Source organism: Hyperolius riggenbachi, chromosome 2 (assembly GCF_040937935.1).
Source record: "Hyperolius riggenbachi isolate aHypRig1 chromosome 2, aHypRig1.pri, whole genome shotgun sequence".
In the NCBI taxonomy this organism is placed as follows: Eukaryota; Metazoa; Chordata; class Amphibia; order Anura; family Hyperoliidae; genus Hyperolius; species Hyperolius riggenbachi.
In genome coordinates, this window is record NC_090647.1 from 216,004,170 (window position 1) to 216,018,652 (window position 14,483).

Here is a 14,483-nt window from a genome sequence, read left to right on the forward strand (position 1 = left end):
AGAGGGACAAATGAGGAGGAAAGAGGGACAGGGCTCCCAAAGAGGGACTGTCCCTCCAAAACAGAGGGGAGCTATGATAATAATTGGTCAGAAGGCTCAGCAAAAAAGTTTATCAATGAATGCAAAGGGAATCGAAGATAAATGAGAGAAAGAGGGAAGCATTGTCCCATGGAAGGGAAAACAGAGTGTCCGTGTTTAAAATAAAAAAAAGGCACCTTTTCCTGCGACTCATCTAATGTGGTATACCTGATCATGTGTTCAAAATGCCCCAAAGGAATTTACGTGGGAGAAACAAGTCAACCGCATGACACACCACAGATCCACTATTAACAGCAGAAAAAAGGATATTACGAAATATACTGAGCTCCCAATACCAATACACTTTTTTGTTTACCTGGACACAGTTTAAGCGATTTTCGCGTCACTGTATTAATGTGTGGCTTCAAATCGGGAAACCTGAGACTAACACAAGAACCAAAGTTTATACATTGGTTCAAAACTGTAGAAGATGGTTTAAACAAGGACTCTAACTTCTTGTGCTGGTACAATGGGTTTTAAATGGCACAATTCTTTTAATTTTAATTTTTCTATCTTTTCAATTATTTTTGTGCCATATGCTGTGTAAGATGGTGTTCACTGTCACTATTCATTTAATTTGCTTTCATGTGCTGGCTTTAAATGCCACAATTCTCTTAAAGAGAACCCGAGGTGTGTTTTAAGAATGTTATCTGCATACAGAGGCTGGATCTCCCTATACAGCCCAGCCTCTGTTGCTATCCCAAACCCCACTAAGGTCCCCCTGCACTCTGCAATCCCTCATAAATCAGAGCTGTGCTGTGAGGCTGTGTTTACATCTGTAGTGTCAGTCTCAGCTGCTCCCCGCCTCCTGCATAGCTCTGGTCCCTGCCCCCGTCCCTTCCCTCCAATCAGCAGGGAGGGAAGGGATGCAGGCGGGGACTGGAGTTCTGCAGGAGGCGGGGAGAGCAGCAGACTGACACTATAGAGATAAACACAGCCAGCTCTGACAAGCTGTTTGTCAGCAGCGTGGCTGTGATTTATGAGGGATTGCAGAGTGCAGGGGGACCTTAGGGGGGTTTGGGATAGCAACAGAGGCTGGGCTGTATAGGCAGATCTAGCCTCTGTATGCAGATAATATTCTTCAAACCCTCCTCGGGTTCTCTTTAAGCTTAGAATTAATGGTGCATGTAACCAGCCCAGTTGCAATTTGAACTCAGAACTTACGATGTCTCCCCATCACCAGCGAACTTGCTTAATGTCATGTTGAGGATTCTATTGATCTTCTCAATTTAGCCAGGATGCCTGGAAAAGCCTCCTCAGTAACAGTTGAGGCATCTAATTACATTTATGTTTGCTAAAGAATGTTTCTCCTCTGTATGTCAGTGTATATAAGCTGTGTTTTTCAGTTTTGGTCAGGAACCAGTCCTACGAAGGCTTTTTATAAGCCGAAAGCTCACTGTTTATCCATCTCTAAGTTAGCCAATAAATGGTATCATCCTGATTCAAAACTCCATGCTTTTTATATAAAAAAAAAGTAAAATAATAAAAAAAAAGAGTGGGGGGGGAGGGGGGGGGGGGATGTATGAAAATGCCAAAGTGGTGCTAATGTAGAATAATATAAGGGTGAATAGAGGTGTGCAGGATACCCACCAGGGGTTAAGGACAACACAAGAAAGAAGCAAACTACTGATAAGAGTAATGAGCCATAAATTACCCAGTTAAAGGAAGGATCAGGGAGACAGCTAGGGAGCTGCACAGAACCCAGCCAGCTTCACATGAGAAGAGACAGACTCAGGCTGGAGAGTGAAAGCAGAGACAGCAGCTGACTGAGGAGGGAAGTTACCGAAAGAGGAGCCACCGATCAGTGCAGGGTAAAGGGGACGCACATGTCAGCTGACAGGTCAGACACCAGCAGCACAGCCTGGCCTGCAGAAATAGTACACACTGCGCACAGTGTGCAGAATAATGCGGTTCGGTGGGGTTCAGTCTCCTCCTGATGGGGTGCCAGCCAAGTCCCGGGATTCTGCCTGCAGTGGGCGGGATCCGGGATAGAACGTCCAAAAACGGGAGAATCCCGCAAAATTCGGGACAGTTGTGGACTATGAGTCTGGAACGCCTAGACATCACCAGACGCTGGGTTTCCTGGTGATGCTCTGCCAGGCCTCTACTGCAGCGGTCTTCAGTTCCTGCTTGTTCTTGGGGCATGTTCCCTTCAGTTTTGTCTTCAGCAAGTAAAATGCATGATCAATCGGATGGATTCAGGTTAGGTGATTGACTTGGCCATTGCATATCATTTCACTTCTTTAGCTTCAAAAACTTTTTGGTTGATTTTGCAGTATGCTTTGGGTCATTGTACATCTGCACTGTAAAGCACCGTCCAATGAGTTCTGAAGCATTTGGCTGAATATGAGCAGGTAATATTGCCCGAAACACTTCTGAATTCATCCTGCTGCTTTTGTCAGCAGTCACATCATAAGTACATACAAGAGAACCAGTTCCGTTGGCAGCCAGACATGCCCACGCCATGACACTACCACCACCATGCTTTACTAATGAGGTGGTATGCTTAGGATCATGAGCAGTTCCTTTCCTTCTCCATACTTTTCTCTTCCCATCACTCTGGCAAAATTTGATCTTGGTCTCATGTGTCCATAGGATGTTGTTCCAGATTGATTGTTGACTTTGACAAAAGCACCAGGATGAATTCAGAAGTGTTTCAGGCAATATTATCTGCTCATATTCAGCCAAATACTCCAGAACTCATTGGATGCGCTTCACAGGGCAGATGGGCAATGACTCAAAGCATACTGCAAAAGCAACCAAAGAATTTTTGAAGGGAAATAAGTGGATTGCTATGCAAAGGCCAAATCAATCACCTTACTTGATGCAGACAAAACTGAAGGGAAAATGCCCCAAGGACAAGCAGGGAACTGAAGACAATTGCAGTAGAGGCCTGGCAGAGAATCACCTGACTGTATATACAGGCATTTAACCACCCTGGCCATATGGACGAGCTGAGCTCGTCCAGCAAAAAGTTGCAAAAAACATTGACGAGCTGAGCTCGTCCATGCCGACAGGGAGATTTCCTGTTTCTCAGCCCCGCCGGCTGCATTTTTTTCTCATCAGAGGGATGCCCCAGGATGGCTGGATGCCTGTCTGCACGCTGTGAGTAGCGATCTGTGCTACCCCAGCTTGCAGAACAAGCATCCAGCCACCCTAGGGAATCCCTGGGCAGCGGATCGGTGGGCAGAGAATGTGCGTTCGGTGATGCCCCCTTGTATGCAGCGGCTGTGTGTGCGGGGGATCCGCCTCTGTGCAGGCGGGGGGAACCCCCTTTTATGGCGGCTGTGCGGGCGGCGGGATCCCCTTCTAAGGCGACTGTGTGGGTGGCCTATCCCCCTCCTCCCACCCTCCTAATCTCCCCTCCTCCCCCCCCCCCCCCCGTCTCAGCCCATTGAGTAAATGGATCTACTCACCCTAGGGCCTTCTCCAGCGACTGCTGCAGTGCACCCCCTCCTCCATCTCCGAAGTCTCGTTCTCTGTACAGTTACATTGTGAGGCTTGGTGACGTCACCAAGTCTCGTAATGTAACTGTACAGAGAACGAGACTTCGGAGATGGAGGGTGTGCACCGCAGCCATCGCTGGAGAAAGCCCTTGGGTGAGTATTTATTATTTATTTATTGTATTTATAAAGCGCCAACATATTACGCAGCGCTGAACATTAATTTAGGTTACAGACAATATTTAGGGGTGACATACAGCAATATGACAATACAGGAATACAAGAAAACCAGATCACACAGCACAGTATGAGTACCCGGTAATGCTTAGTCAGTCACTGGATGGAGCATGGAGATTAGGCAAGTTAGGTTCACTCAGATGCATAGCATGGGTTCACAGTAATGGAGGTGCATGATCAGGTAAGACACAGGAGGAGGACCCTGCCCAAAGGCTTACAATCTAGAGGGAGAGGTAAGGACACGAACGGTAGGGGACCAGAGTTCAGATGTGGGTTTAGAGCGCTTGTGCGGGGTAGTAGGCCAGAGTGAAAAGGTGAGTTTTGAGGGCTTTCTGGAAGATGTTGGAGGGGGCTGCCCTAATGGGTAGAGGTAGGGAGTTCCATAGTGTTGGAGCAGCTCTTGAGAAGTCCTGGAGGCGTGCATGAGACTGGGTGATGCGGGGGGCGGTTAGGCGAAGTTCATTGGAAGAGCGAAGTGAGCGGCTAGGTGTGTACCTCTGAGTAAGATCGGAAATGTAGGTTGATTTTGTGGACAGATTTGTAGGTCAGACACAGTATCTTGAATCTGATTCTGGACTGGATAGGAAGCCAGTGGAGGGATTCTAGGAGGGGATCTGCCATGGTGGAGCGATGGGAGCAGTGGATAATTCTGGCTGCCGCATTCATGATGGACTGCAGTGGGGCTGTTCGGGTCATAGGGAGACCAGACAACAGGGCATTGCAGTAGTCAAGGCGGGAAATTATGAGGGCATGGATGAGGAGTTTGGTGGTGGCAGAGGTCAGGAAAGGGCGAATCTTACAGATGTTACGAAGGTGGAAGTTGCAGGACTTTGTGAGGTTTTGGATGTGGGAAGTGAAGGAGAGTGCGGAGTCCAGGAGTAGATCTATTCACTCAACGGGCTGAGAGGGGGGAGGAGGGGGATAGGCCACCCACACACCCACCATAGAAAGGGGATCCCCCCGCCCGCACAGCCGTCATAGAATGGGGTGCCCCCTGCCTGCACAGAGGGGGATCCCCCCGCCCGCACAGCCTATGTAAACAAGGGGGAACCCCCACACATTCTCTGCCCACCGATCCGCTGCCCAGGGATTCCTTAGGGTGGCTGGATGCATGTTCTGCATGCTGGGGTAGCACAGATCGCTACCCGCAGTGTGCTGGGGGGGGGGGGGGGGGGAGGAGGATCGGGAGGGGGGGAGCATCTGGCTACCTATAAATCTGGCTAAACACCTGGCTCACTATATACCTGGCTGCACATCTGGCTAACTATACCTGGCTATATATATAATATACTAATATTGTTTAAAAGGAAAATAAATATGGCAGTCTCCATATCCATCTCACTTCAGTTGTCCTTCAATGGTAACAATTTGTGCACTAGCTAGCGCTGACTGGTGAACGGGAGCAGTTGACAGGCGATGAATTTACCTCCTTCAGCTTTGGAAAAGAGGCCTAAATCAGCTTTGACCACTTCCAATTGTGCCTTTGTCCATGCCACAGGTGAACTGTGTAATGCCAGTGCTCTCCTCAGAATTTTTTTCTAGCCGGGTGACATGGAAAAGAAGCCAAGTGGAGTGGGACCGGGAAATTTGTTATAGTATTAAACTATACAAAACTGTGGCTATAAATATTGGGGTGCCCGCTATGAAATAGGCACTAATCGCCTAATACTTTGTGTGATGGGGCGGGGGTTAACTTAAGGGGGGGGGGGTTGGAGAGAGGGAGGGGTTACTGAGGGTGCTGGTGGGTACAGAGAGCCAGGGCTCCATGATGCAGGGCAGTGAGGAGACAGGAAGAGAATACCATTACCTCTGGAATCCCTCTTCTTGGCTGTCATCGCAGGGGAAAACTTGGAGCAGCATCTCTATCCTCTCCTTTTGCTGCCATGCTGTTCTGAAGAATCACAGCACGTGGCTGTGTGGGCGGGGCTTATTGGTAGCAAGTGTCTGCACGCATAGTAAAGGCTGCCCTGAATGCTGACTGTTCCAGTTCCGTGCAATGTGATGAGAATGCAGGTGTTCTTCGACTTCCTAAGCTGCACAAGAAGCCAGAGAACACCCAGCTTCCATTCACACTGCACGGAGATGCTTAGAAACGGCTGTAAAGAACAGGAAAGGGGGGCGGGCCTCGGATTACCTGAAGACAGGATCGCTGTCTGTAAAGCTGTGCAGTGATAAATGTGCACATGGAGCCGTGTTGCTGGCCTGAGTCTCGGATTGTTGCTGCCAGTGTCAGCACAGGTCACAGCCACAACAGCTGGGCGGTGCCCTAAACTAAGTAGGCAGAGCGCCCAGCTGAAAGCTTCTAGAGAGAACACTGAATGCTAATAAGCTGAACTGAGCGTGAGGATTTGTGTCTAGATATTAACTTAAGCTTGGTACATTATTGGTTTCTATATTAGTCATGTTTTGGTTGTTAATGTTTATTTTAAAATGATCTATTGTTATGCGGGTTAAATATTTCATTATCCCCCAAATGTTATCTTTTTTATTTTTTTTTTAATAGGGCAGCACAGTTTTTGCGCAAAATGGCAGACCCTCAGTCTATCCAGGAATCTCAAAATCTCTCCATGTTTCTTGCCAATCACAATAAGATAACCCAGGTAAGTGAAATCAGCTGTTGTCTCTATTTACTGCAACTATTTATTATTATTACTGTGTTTATTAGAAAATAAGAATAATAAAATAAGAATGGATCTTTTATCTGCGTTTTCTTCAAAAGACGCATTAGGGTTTATTTCCGGGGATGTTTTTTTTCTCATGTACAACAATCTACCAGTACATTTATTCATGTACTGTTATTACCATCTACATTTTCACCATAAAGCCTTATTAGGTTACAGATTTACAGATGTGATTGGTGGTGGGGGGAAGCTGCAGTATGATTTTGGGATGTAGGGGGAACCCATGAAACCAAAGGGAGAACAGACACAAACACCATGCGGATAGTGACCATTGAACAAACCAGGGAATCTAGCAGTGCAAGGCATGAGTGGTAACAACTTAGTCAGGGCTTGTTCACACCTATGGGCGTTTTCATCGCTCCGCTCAGCAAAGCACTGCCTGTACCATTTTTGGGGAGATTTGCCTCAATGGGGAAGGTATAGGGAAATCGCAAAGCGCTTAAAAAAATGCTTTGTATAGCAATTTCCCCAGCGCTTTAATGATAAATACATTGTATTTATTCATTTCCGGGTGAAAGAGTTCACTTCCTGACTGACATCAGGAAGTGAAAAAAGCAGAATTGCTCTGTAAAAGTGCTTTATAAAAAATCGCAGCGCACAGAAAAAAAATTAATCGAAATCCGCTGGTGTCAGCTATTTCAGTTTTAGATGTGAACAAAGCCTGTGTGCTTAATTCTATATTGTCATCAAAGTCTTAACTAAGTCTAGGTATTACCTTTTGTATTGTAAATTGCCGTGTGCACCATGCACACCAATACCACCAGCATTCATTCATGGATTACTTTTCACTTATTTTAACACATAAAAATTGCGTTGTCATGCTTCCTGTGATATCTGCTACTGATATAGCACTGATGGCACCAGTCCTGTACTAAAGTGAACTTCTAGGTTTTACATTGAATTACAGCAACAGAATTGTTAGTGTTGTACTAACATTGTCAATGACCACACATTTTAGATAAAAATTAGCAGGCAACTAGGCTGTCAAGCTGCTTATCCTTGCTTGCATCTTTTACGTTGTTGACAGGTCATGCTTTTATATGCTACAATGCTTAAAGAGAACCCGAGGTGTGTTTAAAGAATGTTATCTGCATACAAAGGCTGGATCTGCCTATACAGCCCAGCCTCTGTTGCTATCCCAAACCCCACTAAGGTCCCCCTGCACTCTGCAATCCCTCATAAATCACAGCCGTGCTGTGAGGCTGTGTTTACATCTGTAGTGTCAGTCTCAGCTGCTCCCCCGCCTCCTGCATAGCTCTGGTCCCTGCCCCCGACCCTTCCCTCCAATCAGCATGGAGGGAAGGGATGCAGGCGGGGACTGGAGTTCTGCAGGAGGCGGGGAGAGGAGCAGACTGACACTATAGAGATAAACACAGCCAGCTCTGACAAGCTGTTTGTCAGCAGCATGGCTGTGATTTATGAGGGATTGCAGGGTGCAGGGGGACCTTAGGGGGGTTTAGGATAGCAACAGAGGCTGGGCTGTATAGGCAGATCCAGCCTCTGTATGAAGATAATATTCTTCAAACCCACCTCGGGTTCTCTTTAAAGTAGATCTATAATAGTGCTAAATAAGTACAGACTGAAAAGAGACATTGCAGTGTATACAGGAGCACTGAGCAGATGTGTTGTAAGTGGCAGCCTCCCTAAGCATGGCTGTAGATGTTTGCATTATAAAATGGGGCAAGTGCCCAACATTGACACTAGTGTGAGACACCCATAATCTACTTGGAGACACCCATGATTAGGATTAGGCTAAGCTTTCCCTGTTCATTTAGTCCACAGTGGAAATGGGGACTAGATTTGTGAAGCCCCTCTGAGGGACAGTAAAGGTGTGTACACACGCACTACTGTCGCCTGAAAGTCCGCCCAGCGGGAGGGTCTGACGGACCCGTCGTTGGCGGCCGTAGTGCGTGTGTACGCACCTTAAGTGACAAGACCATATACGGTACTCTGCAGGGCTGCGTAACATGTCGGCACTATATAAATACTTAAATAAAAAAAAATTAGCTTGGACTGTGCTAAAGAGCTAAAGCTGACACTGCATGCAATGTATGTTAAGAAAATTATGCTAAAAGGTGGAACAAGATAAGTTGCACTCTGTGGACCCTATATGTGATGTGTTCCATCCATATCTGTGACACTAGCAACAGGAAATTGCCCAAAGCGGTCAGGCTGATATAGTAATGGGACCTGGTTTTCCAGTTCCCCAGAACAGAAAAAATCTATTAACCCTTCGCACACTCACATGCAAATGTTCACACAATTGCATTCACAGATTCACTCATCCAGGCACAACTGTTATCCCTACAGCTAAATTAAAAGCCAGGGTTTTAGTTCACAGAAGAATGCATTCTTATGCTTAATCACCTATACTGCGCAGAAGTACCCAGGTAAACATAGGTGTCCTAACTCTGGCCCTGTAACATGCATAGTGCAGACATGCAAACACATTCATTGCATCAAACCTATCAATGGATTGGGAGCACACATCCTAACTTCCTCTCCTGGGAAAGACAGTGCATCTTACCAATCGCACAAGGGAGCTAATGTTATGTGTCCATGTGCACAATGCGCATACACCAGCATAAGCTGTCTGCATGCTGACAAACATACAGGGGAAGGGGGAGTGCACCGAATTGGACCCTAGCCACAGGGGTCAATGATAAGAATAAACATACATATATCCAGGCACATCGCCTCTAGTTAGGACATTAAATAAATTATTAGGGAAAGGGAGGTGCTGAAGGGGGTGTGGCTAGAAAACAGAGGCGCATGGCGTGCTTGGCTTCCATAGTTAGCCAGTTTACATGAAGTAAGCCAGCGTCTGTGAGGAATAAGCATCATAAAGGATTTTCTTATAAATGTAAATCCTTTATTGTGGAGATGATTTGAGAAAATTACATGCAAAGTATAATTGCCCTTCAAAATGCGTTTTTGTTCACTGTAGGTACTAAAAATCTGTAGAAGACATGGGTAGTAATGTGCATGAATGTGTTTTCTTAAAAAGCTGTACAAAATCATCATTGTATGGTCCTTTATGGATTTAGAGGACCTTTGATAATATATTTGTTGAATACTGCATAAGCCAAGAACAATTCACCCACTGATTTGCTGTAATGTGTGTTTGTTTGTTTTTTTAATGTTTTTTATAGTCGTTGCAGCAGCAGCTGGAAGTCATTCCAGGCTATGAAGAGCTTCTTGCAGACATAGTGAATCTATGCGTAGACTACTATGACAATAAAATGTACCTGACGCCAGGGGAGAAGCACATGCTCCTGAAAGTAAGAAACTCACCACACTGTATTTCTATTGTATGCATGGTAATGGGATAGTCATGCCATTTTGTGTCAGAGATCCACGCATCAGGAGTAAAATTGATCTGTGAGGATTAATGCATTGCTGACAGTCTGCAGTATGATTATATTCCTAACATGCTGTTGATACTTTGAACATAGAAATTGGAATATGGGTTTAGAAAGGGTAATTTGTTCAAATATGACAAGTCGTCTTATTATGATATTCTCTGCGGGGAAGCTGAATAGCTAAAGATTACTCCACCCTGTATATCATGTAATGAGCCATGTATATGTTACGGCCAGAACCCGAAGTGTGGCCACTTCTAGTTCTGGCCGGCCACTTCGGGTTCTGGCCGGCCAATTTGCGAAGTGGCCGCAGCACAGCGGCCAATGTTAGAAATGCAAAGCTACACTTATTTTACGGCCGTCTCGCTGCGGCCAAATGTATTAAAAGTTGCTTAAATTTAATTAAATATAGCCGGCGGCGATGTGATAGATGAAGCCGCCGGCTTTCGCACTGCCTCCCCCCCCCCCGATTCTCCCCCCCCCCCCCCCCGCCTCTCTCCTTGTCCCCGCCTTCCATACAATACGGAGCCGCCGGGAGAGTCGTTCGTCGCGGCAGGGGAAGCAGAGCGGGGAGGCTGCAGACATTGCTTCTGCCAGCACCCGCTCTGCAGGAACGGCAGGATTCCCCTGCCGCGACGAACGACTCTCGGGGACACGCGTGTCCCCGCCCGGCTGCTCCGTATGTCGTATAGGAGGCAGGGAGAGGAGAGAGGCGGGGGGAGGAGGAGAGGAGGAGGAGGCAGTGCGAAAGCCGGCGGCTTCATCTATCACATTGCCGCCGGCTATATTTAATTAAATTAAGCAACTTTTAATACATTTGGCCGCAGCGAGACGGCTGTAAAATAAATGTAAACTTTCCATTTCTAACATTGGCCGCTGCGCTGCGGCCACTTTGCACATTGGCCGGCCAGAACCCGAAGTAGCTGGCCAGAGCTAGAAGTGGCCACACTTCGGGTTCTGGCCATAACATATACACGGAGCAGTAAGACCTTTAACCAGGTCTGTGGAATTGAGGAGTTGGAGCAATTTTTGAGTACATGGAGTCGTGGTTTCATAAACTGAGGAGTTGGAGTCAGATGATTTTTGTACTGACCCACAGCCCTGTCTTTAACCAGAGGGACCTAGTGCCGGATCGCTGAACTGCAGAAGGATCCAGGAAGCCTCAGGACTATCCAGAGGTTTCCCACTGCTGAGGTAAGTATCTCCCTTTTTTTTTTTCCTCACTCCATGATTGCTTTAACCTTTTTCGGACCTTGATTGAAATCCATGCCCTGTTTACGTTATTCCAGCCAGGGCATAGATTTCAGTCATCCCTGCTTGCGTTGCTGCCCCTGCTCGCTCTTCTGTCAAGCCGACGGTAGAGCTTTTGCATATCGGTCAGGAGCCGATTTCATTCAGGGGGGGTGTAGGACAGGGCAGAGCAAGGAAAGAAGGGAAAAATACCCTCATTTGCTGCTGCTGTTCAAGACTCATTCCACACTATCAGTTTTTAGTGTCACTGTCCACGACGCAAACACCCTGTTTCAGTGTTCTCCCCAGAATTTTTTTCCAGCCGGGTGGCATGAAAAAGTAGCCAGTGGGGCAAGATGAGAGAATGCAGGGCCGGTGCTTCTGTGAGCAATTATGCTTACAGAATAGAAGGAGGTGAGCCGATGACAGCCGGGTGCTCACCAAAGCAAGCCGGGTGGAGCACCCAGCTAAAAGAGCCTGGGAAGAACACTGCTGTTTAGAGGGTTTCTTTTGTGTTCATTCCGCCGGGCATGCCATACATTGCATTGAAAATTGTGCAGGTTGGTTGTGGTCTGTTCCTTGAATTGGACAGTTCTGGGTGCTCCACTATGAACTGAGCCTAAGGCCTCTTTTTCACGAACTGTTGAACTATGTGCTCAGCAAGCAATTACCAGGCAGCAGTGAGCAGTTGCAAGAGTATGAGAGGTATTTCACTATCTCTGTGGAAAAGAGGCCTAAGGCCACATACACACATCAGACCATAGTCTTTGGAAAATGAAAGACCACAGACCAATTTTACCCCCTTCCATGTAGTATGAGAGCCATACTCTACACAGTGTATTCTATGGAACTGAACTCCCCATCAGACAGAAATCTTTGCAAGATGCTGTACAGACACAAAAGATCAGTATCTGCAAAAGATCTGTTCCTGCCAAAGATCCGTTCCTGCAAATTGCATTCATAGTCTGAGATCTGCAGATCATCATACACACCTTGTTTAACAGACATTCATCTGCAGATCAGACAATCATCTGCAGATCTGAAAATCCATCCTGGTGGATCTGATCTGCAGATGAATGTCTGTTAAACAAGGTGTGTATGATGATCTGCAGATCTCATAGACTATGAATGCAATTTGCAGGAACAAATCTTTTGCAGGAACTGATCTTTTGAATGTCTACAGCATCTTTGTGTGCAGCATCTTGCAAAAAAAAATGTCTGATGTGGAGTTCAGCTCCATAGAAAAGACCATGAAGGTATGGCTCTCATACTACATGGAGGGGGTTAAAATTGTTCTGTGATCTTTCATTTTCAAAAGACTATGGTCTGATGTGTGGATGAGCCTTAAAGTGAACCTTAAGTCTGAAAAAGAGAGTTTTACTCACCTGGGGCTTTTACCAGCCCCCTGCAGTTGTCCTGTGCCCTCGCAGCCACTCACTAATCCTCTGGTCCCCTGCTGCCAGCTAGTTTCGTTTTTGCCGACAGGCCCGTCAGGACTGGCCATGCGTAGCTTTTTCCGCATTCCCGACTGCAATTAGCGCTATTGCGGGCCGCACCGCGTAAAAAAATACGCGTTGCCGCATATCTATGCGTTCGTAATGCGGCAACGCATATTTTTGTATTATTTGCGGCCCGGAATAGCGCTAATTACAGTCGAGAATGCAGAAAAAGCTACGCATGGCCAGTCCTGACGGGCCTGTCGGCAAAAACGAAACTAGCTGGCAGCAGGGGACCAGAGGATTAGTGAGTGGCTGCGAGGGCACAGGACTGCTGCAGGGAGTTGGTAGAAGCCCCAGGTGAGTAAAACTCATTTTTTTTTCTGGCTTAAGTCTCTTTAAGGATCAGGTGTGGGTTTACAAGGCCTAATTGTCATTAAAAATTCATGTTGTACATTTAAAAAAAAATAAAAATGCAGTACATGAAAATAATACGTGGGAGTTCCACTACTATATGCTGGTTTTGCAAATAGAGCAGATAAGTGGATATTTCCAAATTGCCGTCATTAGTGTAGATTTATTCTAGTGTCTTGTATTTTTGTGTGTGTAGGTGATGGGTTTTGGATTGTACCTAATGGATGGGAGTGTGAGCAACATCTACAAATTGGATGCTAAGAAGAGAATAAACCTGACCAAAATTGACAAGTTTTTCAAGGTAAAATAGAAATAAGTCTTAGGTTCTCTTCATGCATCATAATGTTCAGCTTATCCCTGGATTTTAGTTTGTAAGTCCCAGTATGAAAATGTGTTTGCGTAATAAAATATTCCCAGCATATGTTGCAGAGTAAATATATCTATTATATTCATCTGTTTTTCTTTCCACCAATGAGTACAGCAGCTGCAGGTGGTGCCCTTGTTTGGTGACATGCAGATAGAACTGGCAAGATACATTAAAACCAGTGCCCATTACGAAGAAAACAAATCTAGGTAAGCTCCTGGGTTTCAATTATATGGCAACAAAATATATTTCCAGCAACAAAATATATTTTACATTTTTCCAGCAATATTTGATAAAGTAATGAACTGGTAATGAACTGTTAAATGGAATCTGAAGTGAAAATAAACTTGATATAATGAATTGTATGTGTAGTACAGCTAAGAAATAGAACATAAGAAGCAAAGAACAGAGTCTGATATTGTTTCCAGCACAGGAAGTGTTAAAGAATACTAGATGCGAAAAAGCTAGAGAAACAGGGGAGCAGGCATATACTGTCACCTGTCCTGATGCCTACTGCTCCCCCTGTTCTCCTCTTCTCCCCCCCCCCCTTTCTACCTAAATGCCCTCTGGCACTACTGCGCAGGTGCTGGCCGAGCTGTGCACATCCTACAGTGCATGCCCGTGCCGGGGAGCATACAGTGCTGCATGCATAAGACATCACTACGTCATGCTTATGATGTCTTGCGCAGACTGCTCCAGGCGTGATTCAGGCCATGGGCGCGCACTGTAAGACACTCCCAGCCAGCACCTGCGCAGTTGTGCCAGACTCCGGCGACCCAGAAGAGGCTGCCAGAGGGGCATTTAGGTAGAATGCAGGAGCAGTGAGGAGAGCGGCTTTTAGCTTTATTTTCATCTGGTATCCTTTAAGAAGCTTCACTTTATCTATGCAAAAGAGCTTCTCTGACCTCTCAGACCAACTTGGTCAGAGACTGTCCTAGTTTTCGAAGCACTTATATGTCAAAAAAACAGTGGGACACAGCTTCAGATAAACTTTTACTGCAGGGGGGGGGGGGGGGGGGGGGAGTTCAACCAAAGGTCATTAGCTCTGCTCTGTTTCATAGTTTAAAAAAAGAGCTATATAACTGGAAATAAAAATATGAGACTCTTTTCTCTGCTACCAATGTTCTATTAAATATCTGTACTACACATATAATTAATTATATCATCAGTTTTTTTTTCTGCTTAGTTATCACTTTAAGTGTTTTTTTGTTGTTGTTGTTTTGTTTGTTTTTTGTTAC

General features: G+C 45.9%; 1 protein-coding gene across 2 annotated transcripts in view; it reads left to right on the top strand.

Moving 5' to 3' along the window:
- CYFIP1 (cytoplasmic FMR1 interacting protein 1) overlaps positions 1–14,483 on the top strand; it is a 123,542-nt gene that overhangs the window by 19,166 nt on the left and 89,893 nt on the right. For both annotated transcript variants that reach the window (XM_068268129.1, XM_068268128.1), the window contains exons 7-10: positions 6,262–6,358; positions 9,592–9,720; positions 13,078–13,182; positions 13,363–13,454. In XM_068268129.1, coding sequence (XP_068124230.1) covers positions 6,262–6,358; positions 9,592–9,720; positions 13,078–13,182; positions 13,363–13,454 — 423 coding nt within the window. The remainder of the gene's footprint in view (positions 1–6,261; positions 6,359–9,591; positions 9,721–13,077; positions 13,183–13,362; positions 13,455–14,483) is intronic.